This window comes from Uranotaenia lowii, chromosome 3, assembly GCF_029784155.1.
Source record: "Uranotaenia lowii strain MFRU-FL chromosome 3, ASM2978415v1, whole genome shotgun sequence".
Classification (NCBI taxonomy): Eukaryota; Metazoa; Arthropoda; class Insecta; order Diptera; family Culicidae; genus Uranotaenia; species Uranotaenia lowii.
Genome location: NC_073693.1, coordinates 310,682,469 through 310,708,348, shown reverse-complemented (window position 1 = coordinate 310,708,348; position 25,880 = coordinate 310,682,469). Strand labels below are relative to the sequence as shown.

Genomic DNA, 25,880 nt, shown 5'->3' with positions numbered 1-25,880 from the left:
TTTATTTATTTATTTATTTAAGTCTTTGACTGCTGCCATACAGACCGAATATTAAAATTAACTTATGTTTAAATTAAAACTATGTTAAAACTAGGGAACGTTACGTATTGCACATTTAAACATTGATTTGGATACATTGAAGTCAAACAAGTGTGAAACATCGTTGAAGACTTGACAACATCGATACAGCGGGTGGTTTTGTCCAAAAACTGTTCTGCTTCTAGGTAGCCAAAGGGTGGTTTGATTACGCAAACGGCGGGCTGGGGCGTGCAAACTCAAGTTTTGGAGCAATTATGGACAGTCTACAGGTTTGTCAGGATTTCTTGGAAGAATTTCTGTCTTTTCCCGCATTTTCCCGATGGTTTTTAAATCCCGACTTTTTCACGCATTTCCCAACTTTCCCGGCCACACCACATATTTTAAAGCAATTTTTTTTATTATAAACAGAAAACACCATTGAATTTATTCGAGTTTTATATGGGGTGACTTTGTTATCTTTTAAGCCACTATTATTCTCTTTCATACTTCGTTCAGTCAAAATAATTTTAATTACTTCCTTAGAAAGTATAATAGAAGGTGAAATACCTAGCTGGTTTAAGATAACGGCTATAAAGAAAAAGGATTGTTCCAGAATTTTCCAGAAAAACTGGAAAACAGAGAAACCTCTTTAAGTGAGAAAAAAAAGTTCGGTTTCCTGCTATGAGAAAAAAAAATACGAAAAAACATGCTTCAGAAATAATCTATAGATCAGTTACGAAACACTCAAAAATATTTTAACTTAGTGTCCAAGGATGCCGAAGTTAGAAGCTATACGTTGGGCATAAATATATATTTGTTGAGTTTTTTAAAGATCATAACCACATAAAATGTAGAAATTTTGTGGTAAAACCGTTTTTTAATCAATGAACCGTCAAAATTGTTTAGCCGCAGTAGATAAATTTGGAGTGTGGATTGGAAAGTTGACGTGATTCGACACTTTTTGGCATCTTTAGTGGTTGAGAAACAGGTGCAGTTACCTTGGAATACTGCCACGACCTATCCCAACAATGACCTGGCTGACCGTTTGGCTCGGACGTCCCCTCGTTCTACAGCATGCAATATGGTAGAACAATGGCCTTGTGCTGATGCGTTGATCGTCAACGTTAAGTGTTGATGGTTTTTCACTTTTACGGAAATAATAAAACCGATTCTTCGAGGGCACACATGCACTATAATTTCACTTAGAAATACTGGGTTTACCTTAAAAACAATTTTTAGACTTAAATTTAAATTGGTAACTCGATATAAAAAAACTCTCGGGTCAACTCAGACCAAACCGATCGAGATGTGTTTCGGGCGGCAACTGTCCTCAAGACTCGTGTTGGTCGGGAAACAATCGGTCGTCGGGAGGCTGGTCAGCACCAGCTATAATTTTCCTCCTCACTATCAGTCCACCTCATCATCTCTTTTCATAGTACTCTACTAACTAATTCCAGGGTTGTGAAAAGGCACGTTATCAAACATCCTCATCCACCCTGAAAAATGCATCTTTTTTCTGAATCAATTACCCGTCAATATTCTGACAAACTTATTTCTGATTCAATCAACTCTAAAATTTATAGTTCGGACTTTTCCGACAAACTTTCTGACAATTATCTCTGATTCGATCAACTCTAAACTTGATAGTTCGGACTTTTCCGACAAACCTTCTGACAATTATCAGACACATTCTTACTATAGATTTCTAAGCATAATACAGACTATTTTTATTGACATTTTTTACAATTCCGATGACAAAATTTCCTCTGACTCATTCGATTCAGATATTGGTAGCAAGCATATTTTCTCCACTGGACGTTTCAAAAATCCCTTTTCCGTTTTAAGAGTAACAACTCTCACAATGTCATCTTCTCCCGGATGAACCTCGTGAATTCTTCCCATTTTCCACTTGAGTGGCGGAAGGTGATCTTCGTGGATCACAACCAATCGGCCAACATCTATTGAGACAGCAGGGCGCCATCGCTTTGTTCTTCCTTGTAGCTGATTTAAATATTCCGTTTTCCATCGCTTCCAGAAGCTCTGAAGACTTTTCTGAACTGATTGAACGGCATCCAGGCGATTAAAGGGAATTTTCAACAGCTCCTCTTCAGGAATCGATTGCAGAGATGAACCAATTAAAAAATGTGCAGGTGTTAATGGTTCAAGGTCGTCAGGGTCATCGGACATCTTGGTTAATGGTCTGGAGTTCAGGCAGGCTTCTACCTGCACCAAAAGTGTTGTCATGTCTTCGATCGAGAGCGCAGTTTCCTTCATGACCTTGAAAAGGTGTTGTTTTGCAGACCGAACAGCTGACTCCCATAAGCCACCAAAGTGCGGACCACTGGGGGGATTAAAATGCCATTTAATTCCATCATTGGCACATTCCTTCGAAACCTTCTCTTGGAAATCTTTATTTTGCAAAAGATGCCTGAGGTCCTGAAGGTAGTTTTTGGCTCCCACAAAGTTTGTCCCATTATCTGAGAATATTTCTTGGCATTTCCCTCTTCGCCCAAAAAATCTTCTCAGAGCTTGAAGGAATCTTTCGGTCGATAAGTCTGACACAAGCTCTAAATGCACTGCCTTCACCGCCATGCATACAAACACAGCGACATAAGCTTTTACTGCTACTCTCCTAGGCCCTGGTCTGATAAGAACAGGACCAAAATAGTCAATTCCGGTTTTACAAAATGCTCTAGACGGTGTTACCCGAGCAGGGGGCAGATCTCCCATTTGTTGTTGAACTAACCGTGGTTTTAATCTGAAACATCTCACACACTGATGGACCACCAGCCTAATTAAGTTTCGCCCACCCAGGGGCCAGTATTTCAACCTTATAACGGCTAACATTAGTTGAGGGCCTGCATGCATCAGCTTTTCATGATAGTGTTCTAATAATTTCCGAGTGAAAATGTGTTTTGCCGGTAAAATAATCTGGTGTTTCGTATCTGATAATTCCTGTGAACGATTTAATCTGCCACCGATTCTCATGATTCCATCTTCAGGTGAAATGTAAGGGTTGAACCAACGTAGAGGGGATTTACACGCAACAGCCTGATCAGATGACAAGGCTTTCCATTCATTGGGAAACGTTTCTCGTTGCACTCGGGAAACTAAAACATATTCTGCCCGCTTTAATTCAGCTGTGGACAGAAATTCTAACATTTTTCGCGCCTCTTTAGGAAGTTTGAACAATTCCATAATTCTTAAATAATAGGCAGTTCTTCGTATTAGGTCTGTGTATGTGGCGTGTTTGCTGATGTACCAGATGTTGAATTCTGCAAAAGGTGCAGCTACATTAGCGACGATTTTTCGACATCTTTCTTCTTCAACATCGCTCGACAAAGGTACGACCGGTTTCGGCCAAAATTCTGGATCCATAATCAACCAACCGGGTCCGTGCCACCAAAGCGAACTTTCTAATAAGGATTCTGGATATATTCCTCGCGAAATAATATCCGCTGGGTTATGAACTCCCGCAACATGACTCCAAGTGTGGCCTTCTGTTAGAATTTGTATTTTTGAAACACGATTTGCAACGTAAGTGGTCCATGTGGTGGGTGTCGATTCCAGCCAACGCAAAACACACGAGGAGTCTGTCCAAAAATATGCCTTACACGATATTTGTAAAGATTCCGCTAGCTTTTGGTAAAGTTGAGCAGCCGTCAATGCGCCACACAGCTCCAAACGTGGAATCGACTGACATTTAAGTGGGGCTACCTTGGATTTAGAACTGACTAATCGTATCCAAACACTGCCTTCTGCATTTTTGCTTTTCACGTAAGCACACGTGCCAAAAGCTTTGACCGACGCATCCGAAAAACAATGTATTTCCACCGAAACAGCCTTGGGAATGATAAGGCAACGACCAATAGAAATTTCTTGCAGCAAGGGAAGTTGTTTGTAGAATTTCCACCATTCCTCACCCACCATTTTGGGTAAAGGTGAATCCCAATCCAGTTTTTTACCATTACTATCTTCATAAGTCCAAAGTAATTGTAGAAAAATCTTTGCTGTTGTAATAGCAGCTCCAACCAAACCCAATGGATCAAACAAGGACGCAATTACTGATAAGATCTTCCGTTTTGTTAATTGTTCCGTTAATTCCAACCGTGGAATTTGAAATTTAAGCTTCAAAATGTCCGATTTTGGCCTCCAAACCAAACCTAGGGTTGTAACTGACGGATCTGGATCTAACAAGATTTCTTCCGACTCCTTTATCGCTAAATTTTCCTTTGAAATGCCATCCAACACCTCAGGGCAGTTCGAGGCCCATTTTCGAAGTAAAAATCCACCTGACTTCATGATTGCATCGAGTTCCTGGCGCAACATAATTGCTTCTTCCTTTGAGTCTGCTCCCGTGATGACGTCATCCATATAGACATCAGTCTGAAGTACCTGAGCTGCCCTTGAATAGTGTTCCTTCTCATCCATAGCTAATTGTTTCAGTGCTCTAGTGGCTAAAAATGGAGCAGGCTTTGTACCGTATGTAACCGTATTCATTTCGTAAACATCTATTTCCTTTTCTGGAGAACTTCTCCACAGAATGCACTGCAGAGGCCTGTCTTCCTTCCTAACGTAAACTTGGCGGAACATTTTCTCGACGTCTGAAACTATCAAAATTTGCTTTGTTCGGCTTCGCAAAATGATAGATCGAAGATCTTGCTGAATTGTCGGACCCAACAGCAAGGTATCGTTTAATGAAATCCCCGAAGAAGTTTTGCAACTTGCGTCGAAAACAACACGAACTTTAGTAGTTGTACTGGCCTCTTTTAGAACTGGGTGATGTGGGAGAAAGCACCGCTTTTTGGAATCCCTTTCCTCAACCTTTTGCATATGACCCAATTCAATGTATTCATTCATAAATTTATGATATTCCTCGTGTAAAGCAGGATTTCGAGCTAACCTGCGCTCTGTACCTTTGAGACGATCGATTGCAATTCTCTTCGATTCACCCAAACGCTGAAAAACAGACTCGTTCTTTGGTAAACTGACAACATACCGACCATCTTCCGAACGTTGGACGTCTTGTTTGAAAATTTCTTCACAGCGCGCTTCTTCAGGCGAAAAACTGGGACCAACATCGATTTCCTCGCTCAACCAAAACCGAGAAACCATTTCCTCTATAGTTTCCGAAACTGACACATTACAGGTGATTTGGTCACTTGTTTTTGATAAAGATTGACCACCGCAAATCACCCATCCAAAAACAGACTCAATCAGTGTTGGGAGGTTGTTGCCCAGAGAAATTTCCCGACCTGATTTGAAGAACGAGAAAAACGATTCAATTCCCAAGACAAGATCTACTGATCTGCATTTGAAAAATGCTGGGTCCGCCAAAGTTATTTCCTGGGGCATCTTCCAGCCCGAAATATCTACGGATTGCGTTGGTAAGTTTGCTGTAACCTTAGGCAAAACTAAGAAATCCGCCATTAAAGTAAAATCCGAAATTCTCGAACGAATCTTTGCTTGAATTTGTTGCTTCACCTGTGAATTTGATTGACCAATTCCTTGGACTGTAACCGACACCTTTTTCCGACTTGCACTGATGAGTTGACTCACTCTTTCTGTAGCAAAATTGCATTCCGACCCGGAATCGAGAAGTGCTCTCGCTGGAACCTTAACTCCATGCTCATCTTCCAACCAAACAACCGCCGTGGCTAGCAAAACCGTAGATGGACGCTTAACACCTGATGCCGACGCTGACGTGACATGCTCTAACTCGTCTGACTCGACATTAGCAGCATTTACCGTATTACCATTGTTCCGGTGATTTAAATTACTTGTGCTAGCAGTATTTCCGTTACCATATCGAAAGCAAACCAAAGTGTGATGGCGTCCCTTGCAATTCCGACAAGAAAATTTCGATTTGCAGTCCCTTGACTGATGCCCAGCTCGGAGACAATTTCGACACAACGCTTGTTTCAATAAGACCGAATCCCTCTCAGTTGCATTGAGTTTTTTTAAAATCAGCACACTCGTGCAAGAAGTGACCACCAGAACACATGGGGCAATTAGAACCTGACGTTTGAAAAGACCCGTAGCTTGTTTTCACAAAAGGTAGCCGTGGTTTCGAAAGATGTTGATGAACAAATTTAGATTCAGCAGATTTGACCGGCAAAGATTCCAGAACTGTGACCTTTTTCTGAAGAAAATCCATAAGCTGATTGATTGTTTCTTGTTCTTCAGAAGCTGAGTGCTCTTCCCAACTGCGACGCGTAACTGGATCTAAACGACTGGTTAATAAGTGTACCAACAACAAATCTTTGTAATCAGCAGCTTGAACTACCTGATCCAGTATTTGAACAGCCTTGTGAAACTCTTCCACCAAACAATGCAGTTCCGATGGGGATTCTCTAGAAAGTTGAGGGAGCTTAAATAAAGCTTGAACTTGTTTCTTCTTTAACAATTTGCTGTTGTTATAACGTTTTACCAAAAGATCCCAGGCCACCTGATAATTTGCCCGCGTAATTTGAAGAGAATCAATCAAACTTTTCGGCTCACCTTGCAGACAGCCCTTCAAATAATGAAACTTCTCTACATCTGGAAGATCAGTCTTCCAATGGATGAGAGAAGTGTACAAATCACGAAAACTCATCCATTCGTCGATGTTTCCACTAAATGTTTGTAGCTTTATTTGTGGAAGTCGAACGTGATCTAAAGTGTGTTGAGCAGACGTCTCATTCAAGCGATCTACACTATCCACAAAAGGCTCCTGAAGTTCCTTGAGTTTATCCATTAAAACAGCCTTCGCTTCATAATAAAAATCACTTACATCTTGGCGCTCTTTGGAAAAATTAAAATCCTCCGCAACAAACTCTTCGTGAGTTTTCACCTCGATAATCGTATCGCTAAACCTCTCCCATAAATCATCAAGCCTTTCCAGTCTCACCTTTACCTGACTACAAGTTGTTGCTTCACCAATTAGTGAAATAAATTTTCGTATATCTTCAAAATCTGTTATAGTTTCGGACAATTTCACACGCAAAGTCTTTAGACTGCTTGATTTGGATACCTTGGGAGGCATTTTGGACTTTTCCAACCAAAAAACAACAAAGTGAACTCAGCTCCAAATTGTTTCAATTAAAGACCACAAAGAGAAAATTAACTCCAGTTTGTTTCAAAGGACGAACCTTGATTTCCAGCCGGTAGAGACACCCAGGGCTTCGCACGTATTAAGTTAACCAATGAAATTTTAATTTTGTGTGTTTTTATTTAAAACCATTTATATTTGATAGATTCACGCAACCAATTTCATTCCCAAATTTCCATAAATTTTCTTGTACACAATAATTTAACACAAAATCAAAACAAACATTAAAATATTTTCAAGTGCAGCAAACTTGAGCTGCAACACCAGCAATCGGATAATTATTCCGATAATTATTCTCGACCAAATTTCGCAGAGGAGCGTCGAAGTTAAAGTTGATTGATAGAGTTGATTGATGGAAGTTGATTGATGCAATTTGATTGATGAGATGAGGAGTTTTAAAGATGAATTTGAGGTCCGGTGATCCCAACCGAAATCCAAGTAGTACTCTTGAGATGGACTGATTAATAGCTAATTGACCCGTTGTTGCTTACCCGAACCAACCTTGATGACCACTGCGTTGAACTTCGTTGAATAGTCGCCACCTTGCAGACCGGTGTCCGCTCTCGAAACCTGCTGCCGAACCAATCGTCCACCGACACAGTGGAAACCGACCGTTTCCCGAAATTGTGCCACACGATGAAGCGATACCAAACCGACCAACTGCCTCCTCCGAATCTGCCTCGTTTCGCTGGGGCACCGTTAACCTGATCACCCTTGTGATCAACCGACCGAAAAATCCAAAATTGCCCAAGCAAAAACGAGCACGAATGTTGAAGATGGCGATACCACGCCAAGCCAGGAATTCCGATGGCGACGCTCAATTGTTCCGACCGAACAATAGCACCAACGATAGCATGCAAAATGGTGGTGCTACTTTCACGATTCCAGCTCCGAGGGTTCCAAATCCGCTTCCGAGGTCCAGGTCATCCGGCTCGAAGGACCAAATGGTTGAGAAACAGGTGCAGTTACCTTGGAATACTGCCACGACCTATCCCAACAATGACCTGGCTGACCGTTTGGCTCGGACGTCCCCTCGTTCTACAGCATGCAATATGGTAGAACAATGGCCTTGTGCTGATGCGTTGATCGTCAACGTTAAGTGTTGATGGTTTTTCACTTTTACGGAAATAATAAAACCGATTCTTCGAGGGCACACATGCACTATAATTTCACTTAGAAATACTGGGTTTACCTTAAAAACAATTTTTAGACTTAAATTTAAATTGGTAACTCGATATAAAAAAACTCTCGGGTCAACTCAGACCAAACCGATCGAGATGTGTTTCGGGCGGCAACTGTCCTCAAGACTCGTGTTGGTCGGGAAACAATGGGTCGTCGGGAGGCTGGTCAGCACCAGCTATAATTTTCCTCCTCACTATCAGTCCACCTCATCATCTCTTTTCATAGTACTCTACTAACTAATTCCAGGGTTGTGAAAAGGCACGTTATCAAACATTTAGATTCTTAAAATACAAAACACACAATTTTTAAAGAATTTTAAAAGTTGCTGTTTTTCGATTTTTTCTGTCAATTTGCAATTTCTCAGTTTTTCTAACATTTAAAAATCAACTGCTACTGGATTTTGAGTACATTAACGCAGAATCTCTGCAAAAAATTTATATTCACTAGAAAGGCATTTCCATACCAGTTCTGGTGGTGAAATGCTTTAAAATGCAATGCTTTAAAAAGTATGATAAGTTGATTTTAAGAGTTAAAAAATCTGGAAATTGCAAATTAACACAGCTACCTTGAAAAATTCGTAAAAAATAGTTTGTTTCGTATTTTGAGAATCTAAAGATGACAAAATGTGTCAAATTACTTCAACTTTCCGGTCCACTTTTCAAAATTTATCTACTGTGACTAATACAATTTTGGCGGTTCATTGATTGAACAGTACGATTTTACACCATTTTTTTTACATTTTTTGAGGCCATGATCTTTAAAAAAATATATCCTTGTGCGCAACGTAAAGCTTCTAACTTCAGCTTTCTTGGACACAAAGTGAATTTTTTTTAAATATTGCGTAGCTGATTTATAGGTGTTTTCTTAAGTATGTTTTTCCGATTTTTTTTCATAGACTTTGAATAACGGAAAACTAAAGTGTTGAAGGTGAATATTGTCTGAAAAAACATATTTGAATTACATTACGAGGCTTCCAAAACTATTAATTTTTTTTAAAAATCGGTTGAGAAACAAGAGAGATATAGCGGTTTTAGTCAGTAGTGTCAAATTGGCACTCTAGGGACTGTAAAGGGTAAAATTTTTTTTGGACGGATGAGGGTTTAAGAACGTGGTTTCGTGGTCAAGAATCTCACTATTAAAAATACTGGACTATATAGATTCGACGTAGAAACTTTATAAAATAAAGCTAGATGAACGTGAGTATAAATTTAAATCCAAAATGAAAAGGTTCCCTCCCTGGGTAAAAGGACTCAACGAGTGCAAATCGTGAGGAAATCAGATTTGAGATAAAATGAAATGTGAAAAGCGAGATGTGTGAGACGTGAGAAGGTGAGGTGAAGCATGAGATAAGGCAAGGTAAATCGAGGTAAGATGAGACATGAACCGCGAGAACTGAGACCCGATATGTGAGATGCAATGTGAGAAGGTGAGGTGAGACGTGGAAAATTGAGGAAATAGATGAGATGTTATACGTGAGATGATAATAGAGTGAAATGTGAGACGCGATATGTGATATGAAAGACGATAAAATATGAAGTAAGACTTGAGAATTTAAAGTGAGACGTGAAAAAAGATACGGGAAGACGTGAACCGTCAGACGTGAGAATAAGTAAACAAGTGAAATGAAATGCGAGATGTGATATTTGAGACGTGAGAAAGTGATATGTGTCTAACATTAGTCGTTAAACGTGAATTTCTAGTTGGGGCTTTGGAACACGATATTCAGTCCCTATCAGTCTCACATAAATTTTCATCTCTGCGATTATGTATGTCAATTGGAAGAAACGTATAAAAACCTTAGGGAATAATACTTTTTAGCTTTAATACAAATTAAAATGATAAAATTTCAAGGTAGCTTCAGTTCGGAAGGAACACCCTAGAGAAATGAGCGCGTTATACTTTAAAACTGGATGGCGTCAGCTCGTTTCCGATGTTTACAAATTTTAACAGCATAGCAAAAAAAAAACAAAAAAAAACAACAACAACAATGAAACTACCTACGATGCCGTCGTCAGTAGTAGCTGTCGACCGATTTCGTGGGCACGCAAGAATGTCAATCTCCCAACCCTCTAGTGTCAGAGTCAGAGCCAGAGTCGTCGCTTGAGAGTTAGTGTGTGGATGTGTTTATTTTTAAACATCCGGAAATGGTACCTAAAGCTGGTAGGAAGGTACATTCATCAGAAGCGCAGCCAGCCCCCATTTTTCGTCGTAACGATATGGAGCAATGCCAGATTTCCGTTTGAAACAATTTGCCCAAACGTGTGTAGTATCCTGATGACTGCAACCGAAATAGACAGACCTGTTGGCGAGCTTTGTGTTCGATTTGCCGGTTGGTCGGGTCGACCTAGTCACAGTATTTTATAATCACTGTAAACAACAAACGGGAATCGTAACTAGTGCCTGCAATATAACGGGCAAGTGTTCATTAAAATTGTTTCAAATGCAGCAGCAGCAACCCTCTCGGGCCACCAACAAACAAGCTCTAATTGAACCTCGACCTGAAAAATATTTAAAGTTAAAAGGGTTCGCATTCACGCGAAAACAAATATTCACGTTTCTCTAACAGCTTCTTGTATTTAGATGATACACGTAGAGAACAACTTCTGTTACTATAAAGGAGTAAACAATAAAGAATCATCATTAAAATCTAATTCGTACTCGTGTCCTTAGCTCTAAAAATTTACCCTTTTATGTTTAATATCGTTGTAAAACACAGCGATGAGTTTTTTAGTTTTAAGTATAAATCAAAGCTTTTGCCAATTATAAATTACCGATGCATAAGTCCTAGAGTTTAGTAAATAGAAACAAATATCGAACATACTTGAGAAATGGACACGGAACTCGAATGACAAACAAATGTAAACAACATTTATACAAATTTACGGCTGACGCCTCGTTTCCATACATTTTAACGTCCTAATTGAACATTTCTAGCCCAAAAAAACCAAACAAAGACATTATATTGCTGCAACCATTAACGTGTGCATTAACGCGGACGTCATTCTTGCCGCTTGATGTACAACAAACTTCAAGCAACCGGCAATAGTTAGTGGGATGAATGAAAATATTTCCGCTCCATTTTTCGGAAACCCTGCCGGAACATACACACGTCCGAATGCCACTTCCACTTCCACCTACTCTAAGAAGATGTTCCTATCTCTCCCAGAGGCTAGCTGTAGTTATTTCTGGGACGGAAAATAATATCCACCACCAAACTATAGCTAACCAGCATGAGTAATGGTCCAAATCCAAGGTGAAGCACACCACAGCAGCTGCGGGGGAGTATATTTTTGTTTTGGCTCATTTGTTTTCCAACTGTTTTCGGTGCTTTATTTTACCGTTTTTTTTCACGGTGGAGAAATCGGCAAACCGGATGCAACTGTTTGTGTGCGGTGGAGGAGAAAGAATTGATGTCACTTTTCAAAGTGACATCAATTCCTTCAAAGTGACAATTTGCTTATTTTTTAAGTCAATGGACTGATGACTTTCCACATGCTGAGCAGCAGGGCAAGTGTGAGTTACATTTTTTTAAAACTTAATTTAAAAGACTACACCGAAAGAAGAGGTTGCAAAATTTCAATGCCAATCGGAGCTAACTATGTGCCGAAAAAGCTTTGAAATGTGCATTGCGCCAAAGAGGATATGAATGCTTTCCCATCACTGGCATGAAGACTCGAGCTCTCGGATAAAATGATGCAGGACCACTACATTCAAACATTCAAGCGAATCAAAAAAAAATATTTTTTCAGATTTCCCAAAAATCCTACATTCCACAAGCAAGAAACTTGTCGATATAAATCTACATTGTATGCAGAGAAATATTTTCAACAGGTTCTTCTTCAAAGATTTTTTTTTAATTTCGTAACGGGCATCACTTAAGTTTTGTTAGTGTTGCGCGAGAGCTCAAAATCCGCTCATTTAAATCGGTTCTTCAAAAAAGAACGAACGAACCATGACTCTTTAAAAAAGTACCGGGGTTCGAAAATGAGCCGTGGCACAACTGCCCAAAGTAGAATTCACACTGAAAATCAAAAATACCCAAACTTGAGAACACTCACCTCCCAAAGCTGAGTACAATATTGACAACTCAAGTTTGTGAAAAAATCACAGCTTGCCAAAGTGGCCCTTCAAGTGGAGAAATGTTTTTTGGAGAGGGGGGAGGGGGATTTGTTGTAAGCAAATCTGATTCTTTTACTTCCATCGTGGCAGATTGAGGTTTGAGGAGTAAGTTCAAAGCGGAGAGCTGTTTTTAGGGGATACATTTTATTGCATATGCGATGATGTAGCTGCCTCTTCCGACAAATCTTCGATGACCGAGCGGTTAGCATCCTGAGATGGTAATCGCAGTGCCACTGCAGGTAGAGGTTTGATTCCCGTTCCTGCAGTGACTTTTTTTTCATTTTGGTATTCATTTTATTGCGGTATCATATTTTGGGGGATGAGTTCTCTTAAAAGAGCTAAACTTTGGGATAAGCCGTCAATAGCCAAACCTGTTTAATTCGGGTTGGTGGGGAAAGTTCTCAATTTTGAGTATTTTCGAGGTTCTGTGCAAAATGCAAGAGCGGAGAGTAGAGAACCACGGTCCGTTCGTTCTCTCCAAAAGAGCTGGGTCCATGATGAATCTAGTATGGTGGTCTCACATGCCAAATCGCACGTTCAGCCATATTGAAAAAAGTTTTGACAGCGGGCTGAAGTGTTTACGAAAAAGGGGGTCCAGGGATGCCAGGTGTTTGAGATAAAAAATCAACAGATGGCAAAAGACGGGGGTCTTCCTGAAGCAGCTGTTTCATCTCGATGAAGATCAGATTTTCCTGCAAGAAGGCCAGCCGCTTCCCGTACGATGGAATGTCATACCTCGCCATGTTATCATCCGATTCGATGACTTTCTGCTGCTTCCAGACAGCTCTGGGAAGAAAATAGTATTGGATAAGCATAAATCTTTTTGGGAAATTTCGTGTTTTACAAAAATCAGAGCACCTGGCATCCCAGCCAGCCAGCAGCCCGGCCAACAGCCAGCTGTCAAATTTCGGCTGCGTTTCGCCCCCACCGCCGCATCCAACCCTCGTCTACTTTTTGTCAAAGTGAGACCACCATATCTAGATTCATCATGGCTGGGTCAAATAAGCAGCTCTTGGTTCCTCTCTCATCACTAAACAAGCCACCAGGGTTGCCAACTTTTTTTTACTCGAAATTGGGGGACATAAGGAAAAAAAAATCAGGATTCAGGTTTAACGGAAATTTCGGTCGAAGTGAGAGGACCTTTTTTTATCATTCATCCACTTGTTGACCATGCAGTTCTGTACTTCTCATTTTCCATAATATTCACTTTCGAACACTTATGAATTCATAATTCATAAATTCTAATCATTTCCTGCCATATTACATCATGACCAAATTGAATTTTCAAAGTTTCTTAGAAAAATTTATCTCCAAACCCAAAAGTCTGGAATTGCCTGGAAGATCTGGAAGTCTGAAAACCTGAAAAAATGTCTGACAAAAAGTCTGGAAGATCCAGACAAAATCTGGAAGGTTGACATCACTGTCCCTGACTACGACTTTCTTCACTCTTCAGTTTATGTTGAGCTGCGAGCAGGGTTGCCAACATTTTTTTTCGAGTCACAGTTCAATTTTGAGGACCATATTGATTTGAGCAAACGGCTCTGAGATATTCTGCTCATCACTCTAAGTTTTGTTGACATTTTTGTGCCTGTTTTATAAAAAACATTCCAAGATCCTGAATTAAAAAACTTCAATATTGTCTCTCATAACTAGTTTTGTTAAAGTGGCATTTCAAAGATAGAAAACTAAACTGTTTCGATGATAATCATTCTGTAAAACAACGGTCCAATTTTGATGCTTTCTTCATCATTTTTTAAATTTGAAATGTTTAAAATTAAGCTGCGCACGATACACCAGTTATAAATAGCTAACAAAAACTATTGGTGGATCAATAAATTATTTAAGATAATTAAAAATTGCTTGAACATTTTTTGTCATCAGTTGGTATCGCTCAGTTAGGTTTGTTATCATTTCCCAAAGGAACACGCAGACATTAGAAATTTCGAAGCGTTTCGAAACATCAACATTGTCCGGCTCGACTTCGGGTCAGACCTTTTACTTAGACATCATGGCGAGTTCTGATGGAGATTTTCTGAAATCTGAAGAAGTTTATATACTCTTCGACAGGTACAAAAATATGGTTAATGGCTAGGTAAACCTACTGAAATTGTTTTAGGGCTAAGACACTGCCAGAAGACCTGCCTGTCAAATCAACAACGGTAAATTTTGTCAAACCTTAGACACTAACCTCTAGCAATTGTCGTAAACACCGGCTTATAAACTATGGTTATGAACAGCAAATTAACTTGGTTTATCAGAAAACAAATAACTGTCGTCTGTGGATAAAACGGAAATTCATATCTATAAGGGTATATACGGACGATAGTATTGGCGAAGAATTGGCCTCAGCCATAACCTTAAACTTTGATTTGCTGGCGGCCTCACCAGTGATGCTAGGTGCGTTACTAAAATCAGTATTTGTTTGATTTCAACTAATTATAATATTTCTTAATTGATTGAATTTTTTGAATGTCAACAGCTAAACGTTTGAATTCATCATGAGGCGTCCCAAAATCGATGAAGATAAGCCATATTTTTCTAATGAATTTTTAAGGTGAATTTAAAACATCTGAAATATGTTTTCATATACTGCTTGATAGATTCAAAATTTGTTTCTATCTTCTAAACGAACGCCAAATCATTAACTGTTACAAAAAAAGTAATTCAATGAAAGCCCGTCTATGTTGACTTTGAAAATAATCTCCTGCATGCTCTGATTATTATAAACAAATCCACATAATTCGCTACATCGTTTAAGTGTGCGATACAGGCAGTTGTTATTCCGTTCAGACAAATGTTGCAATCAATTTCTACGCATTTAATTGCATTTCATTTTTTTCTAAAAATCTACGGGAATATTGCAAATTCTCAGTACTTATGAAAAGGTTTTTCAATAACAAGGAAATAACAATGCAATTAAAAAATATAATCATTTTCCAAATCTCAATGCACTTGGCAACCCTGAACGCCCAAAAAAATCAAAACACGAACACAGTGTATCGTTTTTCCACAGGGCGAATTTGTCGATATGAGTACCGGAAAAACGCGTTTATCGTGCGCCCTTCTCAAAAATCGATTCTGTTCTCCCATGGTTTGAGGTTATGGCTGAGGCCTCCTGCTAAGGTGGTGTTCGTGTAAAACTGTCAATATATCCTAATACTTTAGATTTCGACCGAATTTGACTCAAATACAAATAACGAATTTTAGAATTGTTCTGGATCGATTTTTTCAAAAAAAAAAAAAGATCCAAAATTAGGTAGAAAAGACAATATAAACCTCGTATAACGAAAGACGAGATTGGGAAAAACAATAAATCGATATATATTTAAGTACATAGTTTACTTTTCATAGTTCAAACATCCCAGTTATCTGTGGAGGAATTTTAACAAAATCTTTATAAAAATATAGCTATGAAACAGCCTTAATATGTTGAAAGAATAAGAAAAAAATTGATGAAATTTGGTAAAAATTACAACCGAAGAAGAACTGAAAATTAAGCTCTTTAGCCCCAATGGTTATTTTTTTTTAAATAAAAAAGTTCAAATGTTGTTTGTGCCAGTTCGGCATAGAATCTTATGCCAATTATTCCACCTCCAAGGAAGGGCATTTTTGAGTAGTTTCATTTGTTATATCTATATATTTACCGTATGATGCACCATATTTTACCTGAAAGAGAAAGAAGAAGAGAAGATAAAATAGAGTTAAAAATACGATTTGATATGACAACATCATTAAATAAGGTTTTCTTAATTTTAATCTAACACACTAACACTAACCAGTATGGGAGAAAAACCACAGTGGTAACAGTAGATTCTCACCAAATCTATACGTAGTGATTTTTTACAACGACTCACTTGATCGAGCTCAATTAACAAAAGAATTTAGCAATGGCCAAGAAAATCATATCGAATTTTAGACCAAAATTGATGCAATATTCAACAGCAGAACAATTTGTTAAAACGTTAGGTGATAAATAATTATGAAAGCAGATAGCTTGAATCGTCCGAATCAACCGATTGGAACCGGTCGGAATGGATGCAAGGAACCGTGCCACACTATTATTGGTTCCCGCTTGAGAGGCATTCCACAAAAATATGAAGTAGAAAAAAGTAGATACCCCGAGAGGAATCTTCGCGACGCCTATTGTGAATGGCCATGGCTGACGCCAACGAATGGTCGGACGTTTGTTGGCTCTATCATTCATTCACCGGGAAGTTGCCGGGGCGCAGTTGTTAATAAAATATGTCTGAACAGGAAACCGATGAGCAGCACGCGAATATATTTGTCTACGGCGACGACCGGTTAGATATGTGACTGCTGCCTGGTTCCGAATGGTTTTTCGTTGCACTAGAAATTGGGATGTGGCGATTTTTGAGTTTTTTATTTTTGAAATCATTAATCAATTTTTTAACTGAAATGTATCATAAGATTTCAATGCCAAATATTTTTAGGACAGGGCCAAATTCAGAATTCGGAAATGATGTAGTGTGGCTAAACTTTTGGCGATCCTGCCAAATCTAAGCAAGCATTCAAATCGACCCGTCTTCACGTCGAAATTCCTGTGGCATATAAGCCATTTTTTCGTAGCAAATTTCTGCCGGTGGCGGCATTGCCAAGCCGGCAGCAACCGCCAGAGCATGAACGGTGGCAATATTTTTCCTTGCTGCTTAGAGCGCCTGGCATAGCTCGAGGAAACCGCGCTTTGGTGGTGGTGGATGAAAAGCATAAGAAAAAAAAATCATGAATGAATTAATGGGTGTTGGATCGATAAATTTAGCTCCCATTTCTTCGGGGAGCAACCAGAACAACCACCGGCCGACCCGGGCGGCATTCATGAAGCACCTTCCTTTTTAGCTATGCACTCTCACTTCAGCTTGCTGAGTTGCTGCTGCTGCTGTTGGCCCCCTTCTGACTGGAGTGGCCAAGCCAAGTGTGTGCCCATTGTCGACTGACTAACTGGCTGACTGGCTGGAGATTCCCTCCTCCCCCTGGCAACACAGATAATAAGGGGATGATAATGGTGCAAACTCTTTTCTGGATTTTAACTTTCATTCACAAAAGCTCTTCATACTGTTGCGCAGCAGTTGTTGTGGTTGACCTACATTTGAACCCGGTGCTCCGGTGTGGTTGTTGTATTTGCTGTACTTGCAACACAAGTTGCTAGGGCCAGGGCGCCTACCTACTTTTTTCAATGGAAAAACTCATATTCCTGTACGTTCAAACGAATAACAAATTCCAAAAGCTTTGTCGAACAAATTGTCGAAAGGTTAAATGTCATATGGAAAAGGGTTCACTAACGATAGGTGTCATATAGGAAATAAATATAGCAGCACACACTTATGGATTTTTAAAGTAACCTTAGAAATAAATAATGAAACAGGCAAAACTAGTTAAACGTTTTTTTAAATACTTCAAATTTTCAGAAATAAAAAATGCTGAAAAACATCAATCTTTCCGGAAATAGCTTCTGAGTTTATCATAATGTACAAAGTTGTTAAAAATAGTTTAATTCGATACAATAAATCTTAAAACTTCATGAAAATGAAAAACTCTGGCCCCGAAAGAGTTCGGATTGCTTTTATAATAATCTAGAATTATACGTAGATATTTTATTAAAAAAAAACCTTTACTCATTCAGGAAGGCGAACAAACCCAAGAGGAGGAGGGGTAGAAATTCAACGTTGGTTTTCATCGTGTGTAATTTCATTGTTAAATGTATAATTGTTTTTACCCTTTAATTCATAGTGTTGTTTTAAAACAACACTGATCAAAATCCAAATATCTCGGAAACGCTTGGATATTTTTAGGTGATGTATTGACAAAATATATTCTAGTGATTAAAAAAAATTGGCCTATGGTATTTTTATTACGATATTTTAATGTATGTGTGAGATGTCAAACAAAGTATGCAAAAAAAAATTGCAAACATCAAATTTATTTATTTATTTTTTAAGTTGTATTTTTTTACAAACACTAAACGAAAAAGAATTGAAGAGGTTATGTTTGACATTCGACTACGAGGTTAACGTAGAATAACGAAAACCTTTATTTTGTATTCCATTTTTTGCCTCACAGGTTGGCCAGCGAGTTTCCATTTTCAAATTCCCGTTTTTTTTCCATAACATATTTTCTTATCTAAATTTATGGCATATAGGCAAATTGAAATTCTAGTTAGAGAGCAATTAAGACACATATTTTATGATTTCCCCGGTTTAAAATAACATAAAGAAATGCACAGCATCGGTTTTTTTTACCAAAGAAGTAGACATGTATGTGTATGAATGTTTGCTGGGACACAGAAAATAAAATTTTAACAAGTTGAAACTCAAAGCTTCAAGAAAATAATTTCAGTAGAAAATAATTCTAGTATCCTGCGAAATCTCGTCGGATGTTGTATTTTCTCAGTCGTTGACAACAACTTCATTTTTTAAAATTTATTTTCATGATTTGCATTTGTTATATTTTTGCTTTGATATAATATGTCTAAGTTGAAGTTCGACTGAAAAAATTTGTTTATCATATTCTGCGCTCTTACTGAATTTTACTAAGCTCTGGCCCCTTATAGTTGAGATATGATCATGAACAATTAATTTTGGATTGAACAACTGATCGAATTTTAATTCAATTTCATAATTCGAATTTAAATTTCAATTTTTACTTCTGATGTTAGTTTAAGATTCATGTTAGGTGGAATTCAGTTTTTTGTTGGATAACTTAAATTTTTTTTCTATAATGCGTATCTAGAGTCCGAGCGCTATGGGTGCTGGATTTTGGATTTGCAATAAATATTAATCAAAAATCTAAGAATTTCAGCCCAGACCCGAAAATGTATTAATGAAAACTTTAAAATTTGAATTTAAATCCAAATTTTCAAAACCGTGCTCCGGGTGAATTTTTTAAATTCTGGATTTTTTGTAATGAATTCTTTATTAATATAATTCCGAAATTCATACACATATGATAAGTATTTTTTTCACATTTCTTTCCTAATGAAGAATGCGGTTACCAGTTAAAGCGCAAAATTTAGGTATAAATAACACAAACAATAAATTTTATTAGAATTGTGTTTGTAAATATTTTAGTAATTAAATGAAATCTTGAAGTATGGTTGTGATGCTCGTGTGCCGTCGTATTCCCAATTCAAAATAGCCGAAAGTTAGTTAATTTCATTTCATCCTCATTTGTTCAACATATTCATTCGATTTTATGGTCGGACTCGTCAAAATTGTACATTTGAAATATGTTCTCTATTTGCTTATTTTGAGATTTGATTCAGCATAGCGCATCTTTGATGAAGTTTTGAACATAATAAATTCTAGGCCAGTTGTAAAAAAGGTATTAAGCATCAATCTCAAGGTTCGAAATAAGAATTCAGGAAAAAAAACTATCAACATATGAATGGAATGTTATCAAAATTTTTGATTTCCTAAACTAATTTCTTCATCCAGACTATCAGGTTTATATTTTTAAGAATTCGCAAAGAAAGTGCACTTACTATAAATTATATAATTCTCACATTAAATAAAGCCAATCAAAAAAAATCTAAGCTTTACATTTTTTCAAGGTTTTTTTTCCAATTAAAACACATTTTTTACTATTCATACACAATATTCGTGAGCTTAGAAATATGTAGTTTATGGACGAGAATTTTTTATGCTACGTTTCGCTATTTAAAATACGTATAAAATGTTTTGGGACTGAAACTGGAACACTGAAAATGTAAGCGCTAAGCACAAAAATTCCGATGTTTTAAAAAAATCTTGACTTTTATCCATATTTTTCTTACAAAATTTATATCCCGATTCTTTCCCGCTTTTTTCGAATGCTATGCCAGCTTGCTGCTCTGAAATGTAAAGCTTCTGGGAAAAAAAGCGTGATGAAATGAGTAAGCTTTAGAATTCAATAGATTTAAATATGAGAAAAACTATACATACAAAATTTTCCCGGTTTTGATTTGAGATTCCATGTTTTTTCCCGGTTTTCCCGGTTCCATTTCAATTTCCGGGTTTTCCCAGCTTTTCTAGTTCACTGGCCATCCTGACATCATATGTGGTGATAAAAAGTTTATTTTAATTCCAATTTTACTTGCGGTTGATCTTGACTCTGATTTTGATTCTGAAACCGATCCTGATCCCTAATCCAGGGTGGCCAGCGAGTTTCCTTTTTCAAATTCCCGGTTTTCCCGATGGAGATTATATGGTTTCCCTCGTATCAAAATACACAAATAAATATGTCCATCAGGTTTTTGGACCAAAACTGAAGATATGTTTATGCAAGTTGAATGTGAAAGTGTGAGAGGACTTAATTCTTTTTAGTTTAATCTTGAAACTCAAAGGTTATTCAAATTACTTTTTTTTCTTATAGGTGATCGTAATACGATAAGAAAATAAATCTAGTTGTCCAAACCTTAACCCAAAATTGTTACCTTCTTTTCAGTCTTGCATAACATCCTCGCTGTTTTAAAAGAAACTGCTATATTTTATTATTTGCATGGATAAACCATTGTTTTGATATTATGAAATAAAATACTTTTAAAATTCAAGCTTAAATACAAAATTTTTCTATTGAAATCTACTGATTAATATTCTGATAGTTCAATTCTGAAGTTCTTAAAACAGATTCAGGTGAACCTTATTCATGATAAGTAATCTGATATTTTATTTCGGTACTCATATTGAATACTGAATCATGGTTTTGTTTGGATACCTTTTACATTTTGATTAGAATGCGCTGAGTTCTAGATTTTCTGTACAATAAGAATCACACAAAAACTAGGTCTCTTTTTACAACTTCTGCCTTCTGTGCGTTTATCAATTAGCCGAATAAAATGGTGGCATCTTTTTTCCGGCATTTTTCCCGTAAGGGACAATTCCCTATTTCCAAAAGTTAAAATTGAGCTTATTATTAAAAGAAATATTTTCGGAACCAAATAAAGTAAGTATTTCGAGGTTATTTCGTTTGTCGGAAATTTGATGTTGTTTTAATAGTTTTTGACAATTTTAAGTTTTTAAGTACATAAAGCACAAATATAATATTTATTTTTTATTATAATTTTTTTTTCAATATTTTATTAATCAAATAAAAATTTCAAGTATGGTTATGATTATTTTTGATTTTTGAGGTACTGTCAACTCTATTGAAAACAGCTGAAAATAAGTAAAGTCACGACAAAAAAAAATCGCATTGTTCAATCCATTTTAAAACTACCATTGATCATTATGATATCTAAAAATATCGCTAGCTTTTCAGAAAATTTGTCGACCGAGTTTAGACTTCATGGATTAATAACTACATTCATATCTCTCTCTTAACGATTAAAATTCATTTTTTTCTTCACCAAATTAATCAGATATTTTAGTCGATCTCTTCGAAATAGCTCCCCCAGTTTAAATGTTAAGTTTCTGCTTATTTTTCCAAGTTTCATTTCAGCATAACGTGTTTTTCTGAAAAAAAAAAAATGAGCCCCTAATGCAGACTCGAACTTCATCAATTCTGGACTAGTGTATGATAGTTCCAGTTTTAAGATAGATGATAAGCTTAAATCTTAGTTTTCGAGATGTGGATTCAATAGAAAACTGTCTGATTTCAACATAAGAATTCACATTAGAATACCTTTCACTTATTTCTTCATTCAGATTTTTAAGTTCTTTTTTTTCAGATATTCAGATAAAAGTTAACTACCAAGACTTAACGTATTAAAACTTCACAGTTGTGAAATGTTTATTTAATTTAAAAACTTTTGTATATTCACTGCAGTGCACAATATGCGAGAGCTAAGAAATAGTTCAGACAAAAGTATGCACTGAGTTAAAAAATCTCAATTTTTCAAATATTCCCGACTTTTCCCGGCATTTTACTCATTTATATAAAATCTACACATTTTCCTCCAAATGGTTAAAAATCCTGGAAAGTTTCGTCATGATGAAATGAATGTATTTTAGGTTTTAAAAAGTTTATATATCTATAGAAAAATATAATCCATGAATTCCCGGTTTTGTTTTTAAATTCCCGGTTTTCCCGGTTTTTCCGGTTTTTCCGGTCTCATTTCAAATTCCCAGTTTTTTCCCGGTTACACTTAGGCTACACTTAGGAGCATAACTCAAAAGCTAAACGTATTAAATTAAAAACCACACTTTCGGTAGCTCAAGGTTAAACATTTTGTAAAAACTAATTCATTGGATTCTGAGTTATAGAAATCCGAATTTTGGTGATTTATAGCTAAGATTTTTTAGCGGTCCCTAATGTGATAACTTTATTCAGGGTGGATTTGATTTAAATCATGATTTATTAGTGATTTAAATCAAAGTTTCTCAGTGAATAAAATACCTGAAATTTAGTAAATGTGGAATGGTTTTTTGTTCATTTTTCCATGTTTTCAAGCAACGAAGGCTTTTTAACACCCTCGGGCATTTAGAATTAATTTTTTTTCTTGCTCCTTGTGTGTCCTCAAGTTGTGATTGAAGAGGAATGCTTGTCCACGTAGAAGGGGGTAGGGGTTTGGATAATGTCCACGTGGACTTACTTCATATATTACTCAAATTTAATTCAATGAAGATATTTTGATTGGAAATTTGACAAGTTGGCATTTCAATCAAATAACCCAAACAATGTCCGCTCAAATCTGCTCAAAATCATTTATGTTCATTTCTTTCAAGCAATCTGATGTCAGTTTTCTTTCCTTTTTTTTACATCGTCTGATTTTTCATGTTTTTGCTTAAATTTCGACGCTCAACGTTGTGAAAAGCTATGAATTATAATTTATTCAATTTTTTTTTATCTTTTGATTTCTCTGAACCAAGAGAAAAAGAAGATTCACGGACTTTAAAAAGTGTTTGGTGAATTTCGATAATATTTTCATTCAGTAAAGGAATTGCTCATTTGTTACTGAAATCAACCATTTAAGTTTAAAAAACTTTTAAAAATTGTGTACAAATTTTAAAATTAGACGGGGACAGTGGAAAACATGCATTACAAAAGAGTAAGCTTGCGAAGAAATTTAACAAAATTTTCCAAGACAATCGTCAATCGTTTAGAGTCGTTAGAAACAAAGTCGAATCGATGTGGATTTAGTTTGATTAGCATTGGTTTTTGATGAATGTTTAAAATTAGATATGAATCATCAATGTTACACATATACAGTAGACTGCCCCAAATTTGTATGGGAAATTTAAAACCTGTGAAATATTGTACGCTGCAGGCGAAAATTGATCCTAGGCCTAGTACAAGATCTCATGCCAAATTTGGGCCAGATCGGACAACGGGAAGGGGTCGCTCAACGAGCCTGAAGTTTGTATGGGATTTTGAGACATTTTGTTCGAGAGGAACATGAAAAACCAGTTTTTCGTCAATAACTTTTGTCTCCTTCGTCCGATTTCTTTCAAAAACGGGTTTTCTTGAAGCCTAAATTATGACAAATATTTCATCAGAAGGTTGCATTTCAATTAAAGTTAAGATAAAAAAGTTATTAACCCTTTAATGCATAGTGTTGTTTTAAAACAACACTAATCTATATCCAAATATCTCGGAAACGCGTGGATATTTTTGAAAGGTGTATGGACAAAAAATGTTCTAGAGATTAAAAGAAATTAGCCCATGGTATTTTTGTTACGGTATTTCAATGTTTCCGTGAGATATCGAACAAAGTATGCGGGTAAAATGCAAAATCCAAATTTATTTATTTTTTCGAAAAAAGTAGTTTTTAGAAAATCGCTGATATTTCTTCAGATTCGCAAATTCTATCACATTTTTTAACCTCAATCAATCACAAACACCTTCCTGCACCCAATTGACAAGGTTTGGAAGAAATCTGCAAATTTGTATTGAAATGAATTAAGATTTGAAAAAAAATATTTTTCAACTTTGATGGGCCATAACTTTTAAAATACTCAAAAGAACGACTTAAAACCTGTTGATTTGTGTTATTCGAATTAAAATGTTATTATTCCACTGAATCAATAACTGCAATTCTCATTTAAAAAAAGACATGCATTAAAGGGTTAAGCTTCAAAAATTGGCTAATTTTTTTAAGGGTGACATTCATCACTGTTTTAATGAGGCGACTAAATGTCCGACCAGAACACTCAATGTGAAATGCATGCCGTTTCGTCAAATGATGACCGATTTTAAACACCTTTGAACTATGGAACCCGAAATACATCATCTTGAATTTATTTATCATTAGGTGATTCCATTTTTGCTTTCACATTACTTTTAATGCATTTCGAACTCCATTGTCGCAGGCGTGGCTCAGTAGAATGAATTCCACATCGCCAATGGTTGCTACTCCGTGATTGACCGAGGCCATCAGTTTTGCTCAAAGGTCAAAAGAATGGTGCTTGGGATTAGCAGCTCATCCTCAATGCACAAAACAGATGCTCTCTCTTTAAACATCAATAACGGCACCGGCCACGTCCTAGTAGTCAATGGATAGATTGGAAAAGGTAGAAAGGGATGAAAGATCAATTTTATGCTTTAGGACCGAGGTTACCTCTGCATCCTAGCAAAATAAATAAAAGTTGGAGGTTTGGGAGAAAAGGACTTGAGCAGGATATACTTTTGACTAGTGTAATGATGTGAAAAACCAAATACTATACATTGTACTACGCTATTTTTCTTCCCTAACGACACTCGAAAGTTTAAAAATGCATAATGTTTTTATACATTAACTTCCATTATTGAAGAATTAAATTGAAGAAAAAAATGATATCAATGTTAAAAAAAAAATCTTTTAATAAAACGATGGTGACTGTCTTTCTTTTCTTTAACCTTTAACATACTAAATTTAATCTTAACATAATAAAGAATGTATCAGATTAGTCCTTTTCAATTTTGTCAAAACTTATTTTACTTTATGAAAATATTACTATTGTGTTACCAAAAAAGTTAATTATCCATTAAAGGTTTAGCCAAATTTCAAAACTATGGAATCCAGGATTTATGATCCTACAAAAATTGGAATTCCAATCAAAACAGCAACTTTTTGCCAATTTTTAACTTCCGAAAATGCACTGCAACGCCGATGAATTCTGAAGTTCATTCAAAGTCAATTTCGTGACAGAAAAAAGTGATGTAGATTAACAATATATGTTTACCTACACGTCAAGCATATAATAAATATTACGACTAGAGATGTACCGAATATTCGGTCGGCCGAATATTCGGCGCCGAATATCAACAAAAAACCGTTAAGCCGAATATTTGGCTCACCGAATAGTTGAGCTAAGTATTCGGCCGAATAGGCCGAATAGGCCGAATATCTTCTACAGGCTTGAAAATTTTATCAAATATCCAAAAGTAATGTTGTAAAAGCTAAACAATCATTAAAAACTTATGGTTTCAGCAAAACATCTAGGGTGTATCCATGTATCTTTCACTGTAGATCGTACAGAAGAATGCTGAAAGATATCGCTTTATACTTTGGTTATAGTTTATTCCAGATTTTCTGGATATATTCGGGCTTGCCCATAAATCA

At 36.6% G+C, this 25,880-nt stretch overlaps 2 protein-coding genes across 3 annotated transcripts in view; both read right to left on the bottom strand.

Moving 5' to 3' along the window:
- Positions 1-25,880, bottom strand: part of LOC129756529 (SNF-related serine/threonine-protein kinase-like) — a 136,772-nt gene that overhangs the window by 53,808 nt on the left and 57,084 nt on the right. The gene's annotated exons all lie outside the window — the stretch shown is intronic.
- On the bottom strand, positions 1,759-6,754 carry LOC129753723 (uncharacterized). The gene is made up of 3 exons (XM_055749568.1): positions 6,305-6,754; positions 3,946-5,856; positions 1,759-2,454 (listed from the first exon to the last, which is right to left on the bottom strand). The coding sequence occupies exons 1-3, from the start codon at positions 6,752-6,754 to the stop codon at positions 1,759-1,761; spliced, it is 3,057 nt and encodes a 1,018-aa protein (XP_055605543.1).